Source organism: Xyrauchen texanus, chromosome 11 (assembly GCF_025860055.1).
Source record: "Xyrauchen texanus isolate HMW12.3.18 chromosome 11, RBS_HiC_50CHRs, whole genome shotgun sequence".
Lineage (NCBI taxonomy): Eukaryota > Metazoa > Chordata > Actinopteri > Cypriniformes > Catostomidae > Xyrauchen > Xyrauchen texanus.
Window position 1 is genome coordinate 45,640,887 of NC_068286.1, and position 21,710 is coordinate 45,662,596.

A 21,710-nucleotide genomic window follows, 5' to 3' on the forward strand; every position below is an offset into this window, starting at 1 on the left:
GAGTAAAAAACTGTCATATTACAAATTTTATTAACTATCGTCCAGCGGTTTTCCCACCTCTGTTATCGGTATCAGCAAAACCCGCTATTGGTTGACCTCTAATAGAAATGCAACTAATCTCCAACTACAAACTCTTCAGATATGTTTAGTACTTTCTGTTCTCTGGTTTGTGTGCAGCTGTGTTGTGTTCTGTTGTTTCGTTCACTGTGACGGACCTGTTTTTAGATTAACCAAACGAGTAGTTGCTTGAACGCCCCATTTCGTGAGCAGGGGCAGTTCAACTTGCTCTCGTGCGGTCTCATGAACATGCAGAGGAGAGCAACAGTTCAAATTATACATTAGATTTCGGCTTGATCTCATCAAACCTTATCGTATACTTTCATAACAATCATGAGTCTCACAGAATAATTTATTAGACTTCTGAATTATACTTGATTAGAGGGCCTATCTGCAGGAGATCAAAAGCCTGGAGGACCTGTGCCAGGAGAACAATCTCCTTTTGAATGTCAGCAAGAGACAGGAGCTGATAGTGGATCAGCACACAGCAGGCGAGGAACTACCACCCCATTATGATCAAAGGGGACACAGTGGAGAGAGTGGGCAGTTTCTTGCAGTACATATCTCACACGATCTGTCATGGACCTGCCACATTAAAACCATGGTGAAGAAGGCCATCAGCATCTTTACCACCTTAGGCGCTTAAAGGAATTTAAACTGCCCTCTATGGTGCTAAAAACCTTTTACACCTGCAGCATTGAGAGCATCCTGGCAGGAAACATTACAGCCTGGTTTGGAAACTGCACAACACAAGATAGACTGGCTCTACAAAGAGTGGTGCGATCAGCTGAGTGCAACACCCACATCAAACTCCCTGACCTGCAGTCCATCTACAGCAAATGATGCTGGACCAAAGCCAGGAAGATCATGAAATACCTCAGCCATCCTAATAATGGACTCTTCTCTTTGTTGTGGTCAGGGAAACGCTTCCGCTCCCTGATGGCCAAATCAGAGAGAATGAGAAGGAGCTTCTTACCCCAGGCCATCCGTGTCCTGAATTTTTTTTTGTGTAAATGGGGGGGGGGAGTCGTACCAAGAATTTTACTACATGTGGTACTGTGTATGGTTATGTATGTGACTAATAAAACTTTCACGTACTTTTGAAGTTTGAAGAGGTGGTCACCATAAACTGCCATTCTATGACATGGCACTGCCAGCGTGCTGCCCAGATATCTCGACACGCAACTAGTCTTTGTCTATGCATACACCTGCCATTGACTATACTATTGGAGTATCACGAAGCAACTGTAGTACGCATGCGACAATCACTTTTGTATTCGCATGTGGTCAATGAGTATGCTTTGAAAGACTGCATGCTCAACCATGTGCAGGACTATCCGGCACACGAAAAAAACTAAATACACCCGAGCCTTTATTTTCCACACCAAAGCAGTGTAAGTCTGCGGCAAGGTTATAATCATGAACTGTAAACTCAATCAATATTTTAAGCTTATTTTTAACCTTCACTACTAAGACAAACAGTTTGTCAACATAAATCCCCCAAAAATTATTAGTATCACTGCTGAACAAATTTCAAAGTGGTTTCAGAACTAATGCATATGCTTTAGGTTTATGAAGACAAAACTGTCCTTCAACACGATTCTTATTGAGTCCTGATGACATTTAAAATATTTGTTGCTTTTCCCCTCCACTCAAACATACGCCAAAGATTGCGAAAGCTGCATTAGTCATTAGAACCAGAGTTATTATTTTCAGAGTTTTTTCCCCACTTCATTTTCAATGTCCATTCAATTTAGTTTTATCTAAAATTATGGGTGAAATACACTTAATATGTTTAATAAATTTAATAAATGGTAATATTAAAACATTTAATAATGCCCATAAAATTAACTACAACAACAACGATATAAAAACTGAAAATATCAGATACCATTAAAAAAATATATATTTATATACTACAGTACTACACTTCACACTTTTCAGTCCTCCTGCTGTGTCCAGGTGTAGCCTACATCCCAACCATGCACCCCATTGAGAGCAAGAACCACTAATCGCGACCACGAGGAGGTTACCCCACGTGACTCTACATTCCCTAGCAAAGGGGCCAATTTGTTTGCTTAAGAGACCTGGCTGGAGTCACTCAGCACGCCCAGGATTCGAACTCGCAACTCCAGGGGTGATAGTCAGCGTCAATACTTGCTAAGCTACACAGGCCCCAGCGTCTTTACTCATTTTCACATGAGTTGAGGCATCAACGCTCCAATCAATGCCAGCATCAAGCAGTGCTTTGCACTTCCACACGACAAGCGTTGCAGAAAGCGTCACAGAGGGGCGAATTTATGAGCTTGCCACACAAGAAAGAGGGAGGTGTGCACAATAATACATTTTTATTTATTTATTTTTCGTAAATTAAATTACTGTAGTTCAATAACTGGGGTCTCTGGATACTCCGAAACGATAAGGTAATAATTAAAATAAAATATGGAGACATAAATTTGGACAGTTTTAACATATTTCTTGTAGCTTTGTACTCTTAAAGACATCATTTATGTGAGGGAAAAACATGTGAAAAACTCTTTAGTGAAGTTGGAGCCAAGGTTGCATTAACACGTCACTTCATAGACTTGTCCCCCTCAATGTTTATAAACAGTCAATTTTACGCATTAATAGCTCTTCCATCTTTTTCTCTCCGATGCTGAAGTAAACGAACAACATGCCCCTTTCATTCAGTTGGTCGGTACATGTATCAGGTCATTCAGTTTGTTTACAAACGAGAAGTTTCACGAATGCCGCTTCTCACCGTGCATGCGCCAAATACGTGATTGGCTGAAGCTGTAGCCAATCAAGTGATCTGCCTCGGTTGGACTGTGATTGCCAAGCACACGATTGGACGCTGCCATAATCAATCAAGAGGGTCCAAGCGGCCTTAACCGTTGTCAACGTTTTCACAATGTGCAGCCGCAGGACAATACGAATTTGTTTATTTGACTCCTATTCCGAGTCCCGAACGTTACCATGTTTTTGTACCTTGCTAGCAAAACTGTCAAACCATTTTATTATACTAAAATATTTTCCAGGACAAATAATCTTTTTCCAGGACATGTAGGTATTCTTCTAATTTTCCATGACTAGAAAACCATACAGCAAAATTCAAGGTTTTCCAGAATGCGTAGGAACCAGAAAAAATTGTTTTAACATATGTCATTATTTTTAGCATTAGTTTCTGAACTAGTGTCATCACAGGCAGATAAATTGGCAGGAGAGGCGTTTAATAGGTCTGTTTTCCAGTGATGTTAGTGTAACATGTCTACTTAAATTTTTGTATTTTATAACACTGCTGCGGTTTCGTGATTTCCAAAAGTGCTGCTAATTTTTGTTACCCCAGTTGTAGAAATATACAATCTGCTGATCTCATCAGCCATATCACAAGTTTCACCTCATGTTTAATACAAGCATTAACTCAATAAAATGTAAAAATATAAGTGTTGTTTATTTTAATCAAAGTAATATCTCGGTTTTAATTGTTTAATCGTTTAACAATTTCAACACGAATCTGCTTGTGAAAATCTCCCAAGTGATCACAGGCAAAGCAGGTAACTGTGTTTGACAATACCACATACAATTAAACTTTCAGTAGGTAAAACATTTTTGTGTCAAAATTTAGCTAGCAATGAGCCTTAATACTGTGGTATTTTTCTGACCGTTATTAGGATTCAAATCTCATAGCGTTACATCCCTATTATTGGGTGGAATATGTTAGCCAAAGGAGGGTGTTTTCAAAGGCCTATCACATTGCCGTGTGTAACATCCTATGGCTTAAGTGGCAAAAAGGTGATGTTAAAGGCCAAACTATTCTTTAGTTGTCCATGTTGGTGATCGCTCCGGATTTTCTCGACACATTTTTCTCGGACAGTCCTCGTCTGTGCATATCTTCAGCAGGGATGGATTACCGACTGGGCCAATGCCCAGGGGCCCTTGACTACCAGGGGCCCTTGACTGCCCAGGAGGGCCCTGGGCTTTAAGGTTGCATGATCCAGTTTGGAGGTCCCCCATCGAAAACCCATACTTCTGTGTCAAATTTGAAGGCTATTTATTGGATCAATACAGGTAAATGTCATTATGCGACTATGCATTACTTTCGCAGAGCTTATCACCTACTAGCCAAGTCTTGCCTTAAGAGAAGATGGTGCAACCAAATTAAGCACTGACTTACACTGATGGCCAAAAGTTTGGAATAATGTTCAGATTTTGCTCTTATAGAAAGAAATTGGTAGTTTTATTTGCCAAAAAGGCATTCAGCTGATCACAATGTATAGTCAGGACATTAATAACTGTAAAATTACTATTACAATTTGACTTTTTTTTTTTTAAACTACTTCAAAGAGTTCTCATGAAAAAACACTCCATGTGCTGCAATGACAGCTTTGCAGATACTTGGCATTCTAGCTGCCAGTTTGACCAGATACTCAGGTGACCTTTCACACCATGATATAATACGCATAGTACGCTTCCTGTAGCACTTGCTATAGATGTGACTGTCTTGTCACGCACTTCCCATGCACCTTACAGTCTAGCTGATCCCACAAAAGCTCAATGGGTTTAAGATCAATAACACTTTTCAAATTAATGTTGTCCAATGTCTGTATTTTTTAGCCCACTTTGCACCCCTGAGTCTTCTGTATACTGTTGTACATGAAACTGGTGTTGAGCGGGTAGAATTCAATGAAGCTGTCAGCGGAGGACATGTGAGGCGTCTATTTCTCAAACTAGAGACTCTGATGTACTTATCCTCTTGTTTAGTTGTACATCAGGTCTTCCACATCTCTTTTGCTAGTTGTTCGAGCCAGTTGTTCTTTGTCTTTGACGACTGTAGTGTACACCTTTGTATGAAATCGTCAGTTTTTTAGCAATTTCAAGCCTTTTATAGCCTTCATTCCTCAAAACAATAATTGACTGATGAGTTTCTAGAGAAAGCAGTTTATTTTTTGCCATTATTTGCCTAATATTGACCTTAAGACATGCCAGTTTATTGCATACTGTGGCAACTCAAAGACAATGTTAAGATTATGTTAGTTATGTAATGTAAGCTAATTTTAGCAATTTATCATGATTACTCAAGGATAGGATATTGGAGCGATGGCTGCTGGAAATGGGGCCTGCATAGATTTGATCAAAAATGACCTTTTCAAATAGTGACGGTGCTGGTTTTTTTACATCAGTAATGTCCTGACTATACTTTGACAATATTCACTTCCAATATCCTTCCTAAACAGCAAAATCTGTACATTATTCCAAACGTTTGGCAGACAGTGTAGTTACAAACTAACTAGCAGTTACTTAGCCCTTAGTGTGATTTTTACATCTCAACTTTAGTGAGACATTACGCACATCTGGTGCAACCCTACCCAGGAACCTGAATGACTCCACTGCTGCCAAAGTACCGTTCAGGATGGTGAGGGGGTATTTCTCCTGAAGTCCAGTATCATCTCCACTGTTCTGAGCATGTTCAGCTCCAGGTTGTCTTGACCGATGTTCAACCTACCATCTGTATGCAGACTCAGCACCGTCGCGGATGAGGCCGGTGACAGTTATTCAATATATTGCATTTTAAGGGAGCCTTATAATTTCATATTAGTGTTTTGGGGAAACGTTTACATTTTACATTACCCCTAATTATAGAATGACCCACCTATCAATTGTGCCAGTCATGTGATCACACTTGTCATTACTTTGGCTCTTACCTTTAACCGTTTGACGACTTCATCGTTGCTGATTTTATCAGTGATCTCTTTGACACCCAGTGGGTAGATGATCGCCGTAGGTCTCTGTTGCTGATGCTGCTGCGGGAACTCCATCATCCTTCTCCGGACAGACAGTCCTCTACTGGCCTCTATGGGCAACAACACTGAAGTTCAGCCCTACCACACCTCTGAAAACACACTCAAAAACATCTCCTGCACTTCAGCCTCCTGCTTTCTGGACGTGTAGCTACTAGCTAGCCCCCCTAAAATAGTATAATGACATGAAAACATTAAAGAAGACACATTTCCAGAATAAAAACATGAAGCTAACAACAGTGCTAGCCTGGGAGCTAACGAGACCCGCACTGCTACGCAGCAATTTCAGTCTCTAGTAACAAAGGTTTCTACGTGATATGAACATTTAGATGCAAGTCAACAATTTGAACGGTATAAAACAATTTTTAAGCACCCCAAACAATGAAAGAGATCTTTTGGCGGCTAATGGCCTAGCCCTCAGCTCCAGGCCTCAAACTATTCAACAAACATCCAGGCAACACTCACGTTTACCTAATGAAATTAAACCCCGCCGCTTCCCGTGACCAAAAACGCATTTCTTCCAGACCTCTCAGTCATACTACTCCACAGCGGCCGTCATCCCAACTTTACACGGCAGGAAATCGGAATTGTTTACTTGTTTTCCCTGTATAAGTTCACTCAGCGAGGCACTTAACTTGACCATCCCACAAAAACTGTGTGAACTAAACTCCTCCAAACGTCCCCAGCCGCCTCACAACCACCTAAAAACAAAACCCCAATCATTACCTCACGGATAAGTCGTTCTTTTAATTCATGAGTCAGGTTCTGGTTTAGATGTTGTTTTTTTTAGTTTCGGGCACAAAGCTCCGTCTCTTTCATACACGGCACGGCGCCCCCAGTGGCTGAAAGCTGGTATTGCAGCACACCGATGGAGGGAGAAACATTACCGTACATGCTAGAGAAGAAGCGCCAATGTCTATCTGTATGTAGTGTACCGTGTATGACAGAGAAGATGCGCATCCACTCAAAAGAACATCAAAAGAATATATTTATCTGTTTTCCTTATTTTATCAATTATTTGTTACTTATATACACTGTTGTAATGGGTGTAATGCATTAATAAGTTATTAATGACTGTAATTAAATTACATTTCACTGAAAAAGTGAAGTATGGGATTACTCTTAATTTTTCAGCACTGTAACTACAGTTACTTCTGATGTAATTGCGTTAAATACTGCAAAGACTATATCAAACAATAGTGAATTTAAAAGCTAAATTTAACACCTAATGTTAAATTGTATGCCTTCTAATTTAACGCTGCCCCCTTAAAATATTTTGGCCAGTACATAAATAATTTATTTGATTTTATAGGATTTATTTGAAAGAATTAAAAGAACAGTTTTATGTCTACCCTTGTATGTTTCATCTGGTCGAGGTTGATCTTGCTTTTAGAACGTAATAATAAGGAATAAGAAATAGTAATATGTAAAAGATTAATTAGTACAATAATCTAATTACACTATAGAAGATGTAATTAGTAGTTAGTAATTAATTACTTTTTCACTGCTTATATATATATATTAGTATTGTTATATTTATTTTTGCTGTTCAAATGTAAAAAAAAAAAAATGTTTATCCCCTTTTCTCCCAATTTGTTATGCCCAATTCCCACTACTTAGTAGGGCCTCGTGGTGGCGCGGTTACTCGCCTCAATCCACTTCTGAGACTGTCAATCCGCACATTTTATCACGTGGCTCATTGTGCATGACACTGCGGAGACTCACAGCATGTGGAGACTCATGCTACTCTCTGCGATCCATGCACAACTTACCACACGCCCCATCGAGAGCAAGAACCCCTAAACGTGACCACGAGGAGGTTACCCCATGTGACTCTACCCTCCCTAGCAACCAGGCCAATTTGGTTGCTTAGGAGACCTGGCTGGAAATAAATGTCTATTTAGTGTTGATTTGATTGATCAGGGCTGACAGCAATCAGGTCTGGTGTGTCCAGATGCGAGAAGGCGGAGCATTAGAAATAATTATTTTCATTGAATCATTGACCACCAGCTAAAGGAGGGCACTGTGGGTGACTCTAAATTACAGCATGTCTCATTTACATTTTCAGATAATAAAAAGAGTACAATGAACAAGTCTGGAAGTGCATTTATATGTACAGTCAGAGCTGGCCCAAGGCATTAGCGAACTAAGCCAATAAGCGGCTGCTTAGGGCCCACGTGGCCACCAGGGGGCCCCCAAGAGCACATGAAATGACAGTTTGATCATTGTTTGATCATTGATCATACTGTCAATGGACAATGGTAATTATACAAAAACGCAATATTATGTTAACGGGCTGCAGGATGCAAACACATTCAGACAGCAAAACAGCAATGTCACAAAAAAGGACATATCCTCTGGTGCAGAGAAATGGAAAAAGAAGAAAACAGAGTAAGAGTATAAACGGCACGATAAAGTTATGTTAAGTAGCTATATGTTACGAGCTAACATTAGCTGGCTAGTTCGTTAACATAGCCTATGTAGCATATCTTCTTTTTTAGGAAAGTTTGATTAAACATCCGTAAATAGCCTTGACATCTTAATATATTATAGTACAACATATGTCTTTGTCTTCAGTGTAAAAATAACTTTTCTAGGTATGTATTTTTTTGTAATAAAAATATGCTTCCGTTTCATAAACTTGGTACTGATAACAACTTAACATTATTTACATGAGTCTACCATTTTGGGGTCTTTGCTATTATATTCCAATATCATTATGCCTCAGTTAGCTTGTTATAGATTAAGAGTTGTTTTAGGTGTACAGACGGCTTGCTGCTGTGTATAATCATTCGTGTTGAGAAAATAACATTCTGTTCGGTCAAATATGTTCTCTTATGAAACTTCCCTAGGAGCACTGTTGAAATGTTTTGGAGGTGAGGCACAACCGATGCCACCTGCCCCAAGTGCCAGTGCTACAGCTGATGATGATTTTTTAACAATCCCAGATCAATATATTTATATGGATAAACCATGCCTTTTGTGAAACCTTTTATTTAGTTTCTGACAGACAGTTGCATTAACTTCTAATAAGGCTAGCTGTTATTATTATTATTTTCATCTTTCATCAGGTCCATCCTCTGCAGACAAGGAGCACTTCCCAGCACCGGCATCCACTGATCCTGCTTTTCCTTCCATATCTGTTTCAACCTCAGCGGCCCCTTTGCAACTTCCAGCCTACACCATGGATCAGCAGCTCCTCCAGTTGACCCAGCTGAGTGGTCATCTATCCGGTCCGACTCAGAAAGGACTGATCTGGTAAGCAGAGGGCCACTGCCTATAAAGGAAAACATCCCATTCCCTGAAAAACCTGATGGCCGAAGCTTCCACTACACCTACAGAAAAGTAATTAATGGGGAAAAAATGTAAGTGGAGCTGGCTCACTTATTCAAAACAGCTTCTGCTGCAAATTGTTCTCTAGGAAGTCCACAAAACTGGTAACAGAGGGATAACAAGATTGGGTAAATATAGGTGTGCTACTGTTACAATTAAAACCATAGAAGGGTAAAATCATGCCAGGCAGACATTGGTATGTTGTAAGCAACACAGCTACAACTAATACAATTGATAAGGGGTGTGTTACAATTACAGTGTTCTAATAATCAAGCATTGACAATATTCAATCATATTGACGGCACAGAGGGGCCCCCAAATCAAATTCTGCTTGGGTCCCCATAAAGGCTTGGGGCCCCTGCTGGAACCATTAAGGAACCGGAATTGTTATTCCTTATGATTCCCATCCCTAGGTGGGACTGATATATCAATTACGTGCAGAGGCTGCACTCTAGTGGCGGCCTTGCGTATTGCACGCATAAATACATGGGATCTGTGGCATTTTTCACTTAATATACACAGTAGATTAAAAAAATACAGTTTTCACTGCCTCAATTGTTCATCAATTAGAGCTTCATAGTCCCACCGCTTTCTCTTAAAAGTATCAACCCTGTTCTTTCTCTTCAGTGTTTTTTCTAGCTTTTGATCTAGAAACTGAGGAATCTTACATGAACAAATAGGTCATATAGGCTTCTACTACCTTACCACTAGCTCTTTTATACTGTGTGTATGCAGGAGAAAATCCTTATAATTACACTTGGGGCCATTTATCTCTACATAAAAACCCTAAAAGCGTAAAGACTAGAAAGTAGACAACACTGATTCAAGTGTGGCTATTTAAAGACTTTTGGAAACCTTTTCAAACTACATTATGAATGAGAATGTTAAAGTGCACATTGTGTTTAAGTGTTTTAAGAAGGCAGGACTGATCTTGAAGTCAAGCCATAGACATATAAAACACCCCTATGACTTCCTGAGACTCGACCGTGTTTTCACTACCTCGGTTGTTCTCCACATACTCCAAACTCGGCTCAGACACTCAAACTGTTCTGACTCGAGTTGCTATATCTTTTCTAACTGATCGGACTTACGGTTTTCCTAAAAATGACGATCAAACTCGGAAAAAACTCCCATTGACTTAACATTGCGGAATGTTCAGAAATTTAAATCCCAACTGACATTTTCACACACACAGACAAAAAGGGCCTGTCAGCCCTGCATCTCTCCCTCTCTCTCTCCTAGGCGGTGGGCCGAGTCCGTCTATCTCGTTTAGTTTTTGATTTGATAGTTACCCAGCAGCTGTCTGGTTCATTTTTTTTATTTGTCTGTATGAATAATTCACAAAAAGATTACCGATTGTTTCCAACGCCAATTGTTGCACATTAAAGTATAAAAATAGATTTAATTTAGCTAGCTGATCACAAGCGTTGGCGGAGTGAGATCCAATCAACGCTTGTGTTGTTACCTTGTTGAATTGATTTGGCCAATCACGTTATTCGTTGAACCGGCGTCGCGTGACTCGCGTCAGTCTGAAGCCAAATTAGTCTACAACCCAACCTGGAGAGACCGGTGTGTCTCGGCAAGACAACGTCAAGGTAAGATCTGTTTTACAATGATTATACACCCCTATATCTTAATGCTTTTCATATAAGTTGTATTTAAGACTGCAAGCTATACTTCGTCGTGAATATATGCGTTGTCGTTGATGAGAACAGTAGCCACGAAAGAATGTTGGTAGTGGAGCAGTAAAGCTAGGTCTAACGGTATGTTGCTTAGGCTAATCCAAATCATTCGGTACATACACAATGAATTAAGCAAAGAGTATTCAAATACGGGATAATTACGGGTAAATATTTAAACGGGAAGACAGTAGGAAATAATTTGACAGGTATGTCAAGGTTGGATTGGTTTATAGCAAGCTACCTAGGCTACAAGTAAGCTAGACTAATTATCAGCTAAAAAGAGTGCAAAGCAAAACAAATAAATGATTTCAAATCAACTTTATAGTGGTAGTCATGGAGTTATATAAGCCATTTATGGTTGATTGTCACAGTTTATACAATGACACAATTCTGTGCATGGTAGCTTATGCTTTTTGCAAGTGCAGTTCCCTCCCACACATTTAAGGGTTTTGCATTGGCAGTGCACCAGCTCTAAGACACTCTGTGGTGCTGGGGGCAGTGTCATCCAGTGCACTACCAGGTATTCTCCCTCCATCCTCCATCCATGCTGTACCGGCGGGGGTATTTATTTAAAGATGGCTGTTTTTGAGCTATTTAACAAAATTATTTGTGGTTAGAACCGCAGTAGTCTTGTCAAGCTCGTTTAAGATGGTTAGCATCTTAATACAAATGTCAAGATGAAAAATGTGATTTAAAATTATCTAGTAATGTGTGCTTTCTGTGTTTATTTATCTGAATATAATTCAGTTGTTTATCTAACACACAGACACGGACAGGACAACATCATATCTCTCCACACCCAAATGACTACAGAGGTGATCGTTGACAATCATCATCACATCAACAGCACCATGAATGGAGCAGGTCAAGATCACGGAGTTGCTTAGTATCCACATCACAGATGACCCATCTTGATCTATCGACACCACCAACAAACAGAACCTGGCCAAGAAAGTCCAAAAACCTCTGCACTTCCTCCCACAGTTGAGGAAGGCTCATCTCCCACAAATCCATCCTCTTAACTTTCTTTAGGGTAATCATAGAGAGCCTCTTCCTTCCACCCCCACCCTCCAATAACCTAAGGGCAGCTGATTGACTCTTGCACAAATACACTGGTAGTTTACACTATGATGCTGCTACATTGGTTTATTTTTTTATTTTTAAATTTGCTATGAACATTTGACCCCACTTACACACATATTTCACTGCCTTTTGCTACTTGTCATGTCATCCACTTGCACTGAAATACTATATTAATTAGGGATGAGTCACGATTTTCGAATATTCGATTAGTTGATTTTATTATAGAATATTGAATAGGATGTCGTGGGATGATTGTCTTTAAAAAAATCCCCATGTTTTAGTTGTGGTTATAAGTTGCAATCCTAAATTCACATAATATTTTTATACATTTTATAAATATATTCTTAATATTTGTTGTTTTTGTTTCTATGTTTGAGCTTATATATCTCAATATTAATAACAGTCTGGTTAATTTTGAGTCTTGAAATGTAAACTCTCAAGGGTTGGCTTTCTAAATATATGTTGGTTATGTGTATATTCAGAATGACTTCTGAGCAGCAACCTTTTTATTTTGGGGATGTCATGAATGCATCACTTGCCAAAATTGGGGCTGACTAGTAAGGGGTTAAGCGTATATAAATGAAACCTTTTATATAAAAATTATACATTTGATACAAACCTTCACTGTTGTTAGCTGCATTTTCTATCTTCTTACGTGCTCTTCTTATGTGTTCTTTGTTGGTGAAGAGCATGTAGCATTCTCTGTGAAATCCAACATTAGCCGGCACATCTTGGACGTCTTGAATTTAAGTTAAATGCCAATACGGCTTTTTCAGCTACTGTACTCTCTGTGGTTTGCAGGTTCACCCATAAATTTGTACATTGAACAATCTTTGCCCAACTTGTCTGGGAAAGGGGGGTTACAGGGCTTTTTACATTTGAGGCTAAATGGATAAAACACCTCATTTTTACCTCAGTATTACTGAACTACAGAACTAAATTTACATTTTTAATGATTTACAGCAAAATTGTAATTTCAAGAACGCAGCTTCCTGGTCATCTGTGTTCATTATTTACATTGGTTGTCAAGGAAGCGGGAGGTTTTCTAACGTTATGATTAGTACTCCTGCTTATTTGCTGGTTTAAAAAAGTAAGAGTTTGTAGGACATTTTATAGTCAAATGTGCAAACAACAAAGTTGGAAACAATGTCTGTAGTACTTATACGATTTTATTACATGACCTCAGCAAAAAAAGACTTACACAGCTGTGAGGTAAGTATTAAATTCATAATTTCGAGGTCCGGCCCACCGCCTATCCCTCAGAGGATTTATTTTATCAAGCAGCCAAAAAGTAATGACCTAAAATGTTCATAGCTACACGCTAAAACATGCTAAAAACGTGCTAGCATCATGCTAACACATGCTAGCATTGCCTAGCGAAGTGTTAAAACATGCTAAAAACGTGTTAGCATCATGCTAACACATGCTAGCATCGCCCAGCGAAGTGTTAAAACATGCTAAAAACATGCTAGCATCACCTAGCGAAGTGCTAATAAATGCTAAAAGCGTCTTAGCATACGCCTAGCGAGTGCTTAAAACATGCTAAAAGCGTCTTAGCATCATGTTAACACATGCTTAGCATCACCTAGCGAGTCGCTAAAACTTGCTTAAAGCGTCTTTATCATCATGGTAACACATGCTTAGCATCGCCTAGCTGAAGTGCTAAAAAATGCTTAAAAGCGTCTTAGCATCATGCTAACACATGCTTAGCATCGCCTAGCGAAGTCTTAAAACATGCTAAAAGCGTCTTAGCATCATGCTTAACACATGCTAGCATCGCCTAGCGAAGTGCTAAAAAATGCTAAAAACGTGCTAGCATCATGCTAACACATGCTAGCATCGCCTAGCGAAGTGCTAAAACATGCTAAAAACGTGTTGGCATCATGCTAACATCGCCTAGCGAAGTGCTAAAAAAATGCTAAAAATGTGCTAGCATCTATCTGTCTGTCTATCTATCTATCTATCTATCTGAGGGTAAATATCTATCTCTCTCTCTCTATCTATCTATCTATCTGAGGGTAAATATCTATCTATCTATATCTATCTATCTATCTGAGGGTAAATATCTATCTATCTATCTCTCTATCTATCTATCTGAGTGTCTATCTATCTATCTAGCAACTAAGTTAAACTATAAACTACTTTAAACTATAAACTACTTTAAACTATAAACTACTTTAAACTAATTTAAACTTCAAACTACTTTAAACCTCTTCAAACTTTCTGGTCCAAACTTTCACAAGCCAACTTAAAGTTTGTCTCGACAAACTTTTTCTAGTTACACTTAGGGCCATTTATCTCTACATAAAAACCCCTAAAAACGTAAAGACTAGAAAGTAGACAACACTGATTCAAGTGTGGCTATTTAAAGACTTTTTGGAAACCTTTTCAAACTACATTATGAATGAGAATGTTAAAGTGCACATTGTGTTTAAGTGTTTAAGAAGGCAGGACTGATCTTGAAGTCAAGCCATAGACATATAAAACACCCCTATGACTTCCTGAGACTCGACCGTGTTTTCACTACCTCGGTTGTTCTGAAACGAGAACTTCCTGGCGCCACAGCCCTCTGTGCTCTTCTGTAAATCAAGAGACCGGTCTTTGCCACAGGGTGAGGCATTGTGGGGGATGGTACGAGACACGTAACAAAGAGCTCCACAACGTCACATTCAGAGGTCCAATCACAGTCTAGAGAGAGCAGGCTCTTTTGTATATGATCTGTAGCCCAGAGGAATACTACAGTAAACCTACACAAAACTGTGTTTATTTTATTTATTTCTTGTTACTGGTTTTTAAGGTCTACAGGTTTATGTGTGCGTTTTTGTTACTATGATATAGTACTAGATAAGTTAGTGATTTGTCCACTTACCACCTCTCAGGCAGATACTTGGAGGTCCATGGTATTAATAGATGCCATCAAACCAGTAAGTTTGTGCTTGCTTCGGCAGCACATATACTAAAATTGGAACGATACAGAGAAGATTAGCATGGCCCCTGCGCAAGGATGACACGCAAATTCGTGAAGCGCTCCATATTTTGATTAGGATTTATTAATTTACTGTATTTGTTTTATCTACTGTATGTATTAAGTGCAAAATTCCACAGATCCCATGTATTAATGCGAGCAAAACCGCCGCTAGAGCGCAGCCTCTGCACGTGAGGGTGACTGCGCTCATCAGCGCCACACTGGCTCATTGTTGAATATACAACACTTACAAACATATTTTTGATGTACGTTTGTCGAAATTCAAAGTGTAAATATGGTTTAAATGTGTAAACAGGACGCCTGACGTTGACGTTAATTAACTAACATACGTTAACGTTTCTTTAAATATAAAAACCAGCGATTGACGGCAAGACGTAACAATACATCGACGAATTCCATGTCAGTACATTGTAAAAGTACTCTGGGAAGACAATGTTATGTCAGTACATTCGTAATATTCTATTTATTTTTGTTTTACTCACTCACTCAGTCAGTCAGCTCTCCCTCTGCACGTGAGGGTGACTGCGCTCATCAGCGCCACACTGGCTCATTGTTGAATATACAACACTTACAAACATATTTTTGATGTACGTTTGGAGTAGAAATTCAAAGTGTAAATATGGTTTAAATGTGTAAACAGGACGCCTGTCGTTGACGTTAGAAATTCAAAGTGTAAATATGGTTTAAATGTGTAAACAGGACGCCTGACGTTGACGTTAATTAACTAACATACGTTAACGTTTCTTTAAATATAAAAACCAGCGATTGACGGCAAGACGTAACAATACATCGACGAATTCCATGTCAGTACATTGTAAAAGTACTCTGGGAAGACAATGTTATGTCAGTACATTCGTAATATTCTATTTATTTTTGTTTTACTCACTCACTCAGTCAGTCAGCTCTCTCCGTTTGATTTGTTGCTATGAGTGACAAACGCTTGAGTATACTAACCGTTGATTGGCCCATCAGCGCCACACTGGCTCATTGTTGAATATACAACACTTACAAACATATTTTTGATGTACGTTTGGAGTAGAAATTCAAAGTGTAAATATGGTTTAAATGTGTAAACAGGACGCCTGACGTTGACGTTAGAAATTCAAAGTGTAAATATGGTTTAAATGTGTAAACAGGACGCCTGACGTTGACGTTAATTAACTAACATACGTTAACGTTTCTTTAAATATAAAAACCAGCGATTGACGGCAAGACGTAACAATACATCGACGAATTCCATGTCAGTACATTGTAAAAGTACTCTGGGAAGACAATGTTATGTCAGTACATTCGTAATATTCTATTTAGTGGTGCTTGCAAAGCATCACTATTGTAATCTCACATACTTATTTTTATTTTTATACTTTTTATTATTCTATCTCCGTACAAAACTTCGGCACCTAACTCGTCCCGCACCGTTTGGCGTAGACCCACGAATGAGGTATCAAATCGAACGGCCTATTGAGGACACGTGTGCTATGACTTTTATAAGCGATCGGGGGTACGGTATTTGCCCCAGGGGCAAAAAAGCGGCCGAAAAATCCCATAGACTTAACATTGTGACAAACTTTGACGCGTCACAGCTCCGAGCGAGGATTTCGCAGAAACGTGTGATTTGCCACATTTGAAGAGGCTGGCAGGCTCTGTAAGAGCATACCTCAATATGGGGTAAAAGTTGCACCCTGGGGGCAGGAGCTGCCCAAAATGCCCCAATTGACTTATAATGGTGTAGGACGCTCCATGAAATGAAAAGGCATAGGGATTTGTATTGAACATAGCTCTGGATCACAGTGTCATAGAGACGATGGGGTGGGCTCATTTTACTCAGACGACCAATCAGTCTCTCTGGATCATTGTGAAGCTATCAAGCCACGCCCTAGCAACCATTAAGAGCACCTTAGCAACAAGTCCCATAGACTTCTATTGAAAAAGATCAAAGGGATATCTCCGGATAGAACTGTCATAGAAACACAAGGGTGGTCTCGTTTGACTCGGGACAGCAAACAGCCAATCATGCATCACTTCAACACTTCCTAGCCCCTCCCTAGCAACCATTGTCGAAGCACCTTAACAACCAAAATCCATAGAGGGATATCTTCCATTCTGAATGTCACAGAGGCATGGGAGTTGGTTTATATCATTCATACTGACAAGCAGCCTTTGGAAATTCATGATTGGCAGCTGCCAAGCCACTCCCTAGCAACTACACAGAGTACCCTAGCAACCGTTTAGCAGTAACTATATCTCTGCACCAGAAAATCAGAGAGACTTCTGGGTTGATTTATTTCAATCAGGATGGCAAGGAGACTTGATAAGTATCACTATGTTAACTGCCTAGCAACCAGATGGGGTTACCCTGGCAACCGAGTAACAAATCACATATCTCAGCATCAGAAAAACGTAGAGACTTCCGGGTTGACTTATTTCAATCAGGATGGAAAGGAGACTTCATTAGTATCACTATGGTAACTGCCTAGCAACCAGATGGGCTTACCCTAGCAACCGAGTAACAAATCACATATCTCTGCATCACAAAAACATAGAGACTTCTGGGTTGACTTATTTCAATCAGGATGGCAAGGAGACTTGATTAGTATCACTATGGTAACTGCCTAGCAACCAGATGGGGTTACCCTAGCAACCGAGTAACAAATCACATATCTCTGCATCAGAAAAGCGTAGAGACTTCGGGTTGACTTATTTCAATCAGGATGGCAAGGACACTTCATTAGTATCACTATGGTAACTGCCTAGCAACCAGATGGGCTTACCCTAGCAACCGAGTAACAAATCACATATCTCTGCATCACAAAAACATAGAGACTTCGGGTTGACTTATTTCAATCAGGATGGCAAGGACACTTGATAAGTATCACTATGTTAACTTCCTAGCAACCAGATGGGGTAACTCTAGCAACCGAGTAACAAATCACATATCTCTGCATCAGAAAACGTAGAGACTTCCGGGTTGACTTATTTCAATCAGGATGGCAAGGACACTTCATTAGTATCACTATGGTAACTGCCTAGCAACCACATGGGCTTACCCTAGCAACCGAGTAACAAATCACATATCTCTGCATCACAAAAACATAGAGACTTCCGGGTTGACTTATTTCAATCAGGATGGCAAGGACACTTGATAAGTATCACTATGTTAACTTCCTAGCAACCAGATGGGGTTACCCTAGCAACCGAGTAACAAATCACATATCTCTGCACCAGAAAACACTACAGACTTCCGGGTTGACTTATTTCACTCAGGATCGAAAGGAGCCATGTGTTGTATTACCTTGGTAACTGCATAGCAACCACTTGGGCTTACCCTAGCAACCGAGTAACAAATCACATATTTCTGCACCAGAAAATCGTACAGACTTCTGGTTTGATTTATTTATCACCACAATTTTTGATCTTTTCAAGTTACAGCATGCTGTTTGACGAGTTTTGCCACGGCAAGCACCACTCACATTTTCTTCAGGAAATGTACCCATCTAGTATTCTATTTATTTTTGTTTTACTCACTCACTCAGTCAGTCAGCTCTCCCTCTGCACGTGAGGGTGACTGCGCTCATCAGCGCCACACTGGCTCATTGTTGAATATACAACACTTACAAACATAATTTTGATGTACGTTTGGAGTAGAAATTCAAAGTGTAAATATGGTTTAAATGTGTAAACAGGACGCCTGACGTTGACGTTAATTAACTAACATACGTTAACGTTTCTTTAAATATAAAAACCAGCGATTGACGGCAAGACGTAACAATACATCGACGAATTCCATGTCAGTACATTGTAAAAGTACTCTGGGAAGACAATTTTATGTCAGTACATTCGTAATATTCTATTTATTTTTGTTTTACTCACTCACTCAGCCAGTCAGCTCTCTCCGTTTGATTTGTTGCTATGAGTGACAAACGCTTGAGTATACTAACCGTTGATTGGCCCATCAGCGCCACACTGGCTCATTGTTGAATATACAACACTTACAAACATATTTTTGATGTACGTTTGGAGTAGAAATTCAAAGTGTAAATATGGTTTAAATGTGTAAACAGGACGCCTGTCGTTGACGTTAGAAATTCAAAGTGTAAAAATGGTTTAAATGTGTAAACAGGACGCCTGACGTTGACGTTAATTAACTAACATACGTTAACGTTTCTTTAAATATAAAAACCAGCGATTGACGGCAAGACGTAACAATACATCGACGAATTCCATGTCAGTACATTGTAAAAGTACTCTGGGAAGACAATGTTATGTCAGTACATTCGTAATATTCTATTTATTTTTGTTTTACTCACTCACTCAGTCAGTCAGCTCTCTCCGTTTGATTTGTTGCTATGAGTGACAAACGCTTGAGTATACTAACCGTTGATTGGCCCATCAGCGCCACACTGGCTCATTGTTGAATACAACACTTACAAACATATTTTTGATGTACGTTTGGAGTAGAAATTCAAAGTGTAAATATGGTTTAAATGTGTAAACAGGACGCCTGACGTTGACGTTAGAAATTCAAAGTGTAAATATGGTTTAAATGTGTAAAAAGGACGCCTGACTTTGACGTTAATTAACTAACATACGTTAACGTTTCTTTAAATATAAAAACCAGCGATTGACGGCAAGACGTAACAATACATCGACGAATTCCATGTCAGTACATTGTAAAAGTACTCTGGGAAGACAATGTTATGTCAGTACATTCGTAATATTCTATTTATTTTTGTTTTACTCACTCACTCACTCAGTCAGTCAGTCAGCTCTCTCCGTTTGATTTGTTGCTATGAGTGACAAACGCTTGAGTACACTAACCGTTGATTGGCCCATCAGCGCCACACTGGCTCATTGTTGATTATACCACGGGCTGTTTATATACTCGATTCTGATTGGCTGGAAGGTGCGCAGCAAAACCGTTTAATGCACAGGTAGTACCAGTCAGTTTGATTACAGTTCGAAATTAATCCGCTACTATAATCATTGGTAACCATAGTAACACAGTTACACTTGCAAACAGAGTGAGAGAAACATATGAAAACGTTTATTTAGGTAGGCTAAATGGATGATTTTTGCATATCGTTTAATTTGTATGGTGAATATGGCAATTTTGAGAAATGGGCCCAGGCACAAGACGAAATAGAAGACTTGGAGAAGACGTTGAATGACAAAAAGCGGCACAAAGAATTAACACCGACAGAGCTAGATAAGATCGAAGAGCGACAAAGATGAGGTCAATACTGAAAAAGACAACTAAATGGGCAGTTAACACTTTCAGTGACTTTTTGCGCCAAAGACAGAAAAATTTTGATTTCGAGACCTGCTCTGCTTCTCTTTTAAATGAGACATTGCGGGAGTTTTATGCCTCTGTTCAGTCTACCGCTGGACGCTGAATACAGTGTTGCAAGTTTGATGTGTCTCAGAGCAGGTATAAACCGTCACATTACAAAATACAACATCGTAAGTGATAAAGACTTCAAGTCAAGCAATGCCATCTTTAAATCAGTTTTAAAGCGCTACAGGAAAAATGGAAAAAGACACCAGCGTTCATCATCCGCGTATTACTGAGTCTGACTTGGAGAAAATTAGAAATGCACCTGCACTCTCCCCTTTCACACCCACAGGACTTGTAAAAAAGTTTGGTTTGACATACAGCTGTGTTTTGCACGGAGGGAAGAGAAGGAAACCGTAACCTATCAAAAGAGTCTTTCGTTCTCCGGCAAGACGAGAATGGGAAAGAGTACCTGACCCTGGCGCATAACCCAGAGACAAAAAACCACAAGGATCCCACCGCATCGGATAGAGAAAATTTACGAGGATTTATGTTTGCGAGCCCGGCGACCCACTTTGTCCCGTGGACAGCTTTAAAAAATATCTGTCAAAGTGTCCAGAAAATACCGGAGCGTTCTATTTGCATCCGAGACGCATCCCTCTGTGCAAACTCGAGAGCACCGAAATGTGGTTCACCAGGGAGCCGATGGGGCTCAACTACCTTGGCAATATGCTAAAAAGTATTTGTGAAGAGGTTGGTAATAGATATTTCATTTTTGCCCATAAATTTAAACTGTGTTTATATTATTTTCCAAATCTAAATTGTATACTTTAAATTGTTGTTGTTCAGGTGGAAGGTATCTCACAAATGTACACAAACCATAGTTTGCGTAGCACTGCCGTTGGACGACTCTCTGATGCAGGACTAGAAAGTCGCCAGATCATGTCAGTGACAGGCCACCGATGCGAGGCGAGTTTGCGGTCATATTGGGCCCCATCTTTGTCAGAGAGGAGGGAATGGAGTGACATACTGACATCTAGAACCTCAACAAGCAAAGCGAAACATAATTTCACCTCCAAGCCTAAAACTGAAATAACCCTTTTCCATGTCTAACTTCACAATAAATGGAAATGTGGAGTTTAACATCAATTAGTATAATGCTGAGTAAAACAATCCCCTATCGAAATTTCCAACTGTTTGATTTTTTTGTTTTCATTTAATTTAATGCATTTCAATAAATTTAATGTGTCTTTATATAGCCTAATCGTGGTTAGAGACACCGGTTTTATTTCACACTCTACATAATTCATTTAAAAAATGACATGATTATTTCAAATAAAGATTGCCTTGTCACTGTCAGTGTTGCCTGTCATTCATAAATAATTTTAATAAATCCATTAAATAATCATTAAGTTAGCTATATGCTTAAGCAACGAGGGGACTCTTTCAGTTCTTTGTCTCTCTCTTTTAATAATGAATTTAAATAAATGTGATAATTC

The 21,710-nt window shown here is 39.4% G+C and overlaps 1 protein-coding gene and 1 non-coding gene across 2 annotated transcripts in view; one reads left to right on the forward strand and one right to left on the reverse strand.

Annotated features, from left to right (window-relative positions):
- Positions 1 to 6,723, reverse strand: part of LOC127652066 (sister chromatid cohesion protein PDS5 homolog A-like) — a 40,637-nt gene extending 33,914 nt beyond the window's left edge. Inside the window, exons 1-2 of the mRNA XM_052138120.1 lie at positions 6,582 to 6,723; positions 5,760 to 5,908 (exon numbers count right to left, since the gene is read on the reverse strand). Coding sequence (XP_051994080.1) covers positions 5,760 to 5,876 — 117 coding nt within the window. The 5' untranslated portion in view covers positions 5,877 to 5,908; positions 6,582 to 6,723. The remainder of the gene's footprint in view (positions 1 to 5,759; positions 5,909 to 6,581) is intronic.
- An 8,162-nt stretch (positions 6,724 to 14,885) lies between these two features.
- Positions 14,886 to 14,992, forward strand: LOC127652239 (U6 spliceosomal RNA). Its single transcript, XR_007971689.1, has one exon. It is a non-coding gene; the product is annotated as a U6 spliceosomal RNA (small nuclear RNA).
- The last annotated feature ends 6,718 nt before the right edge of the window (positions 14,993 to 21,710 follow it).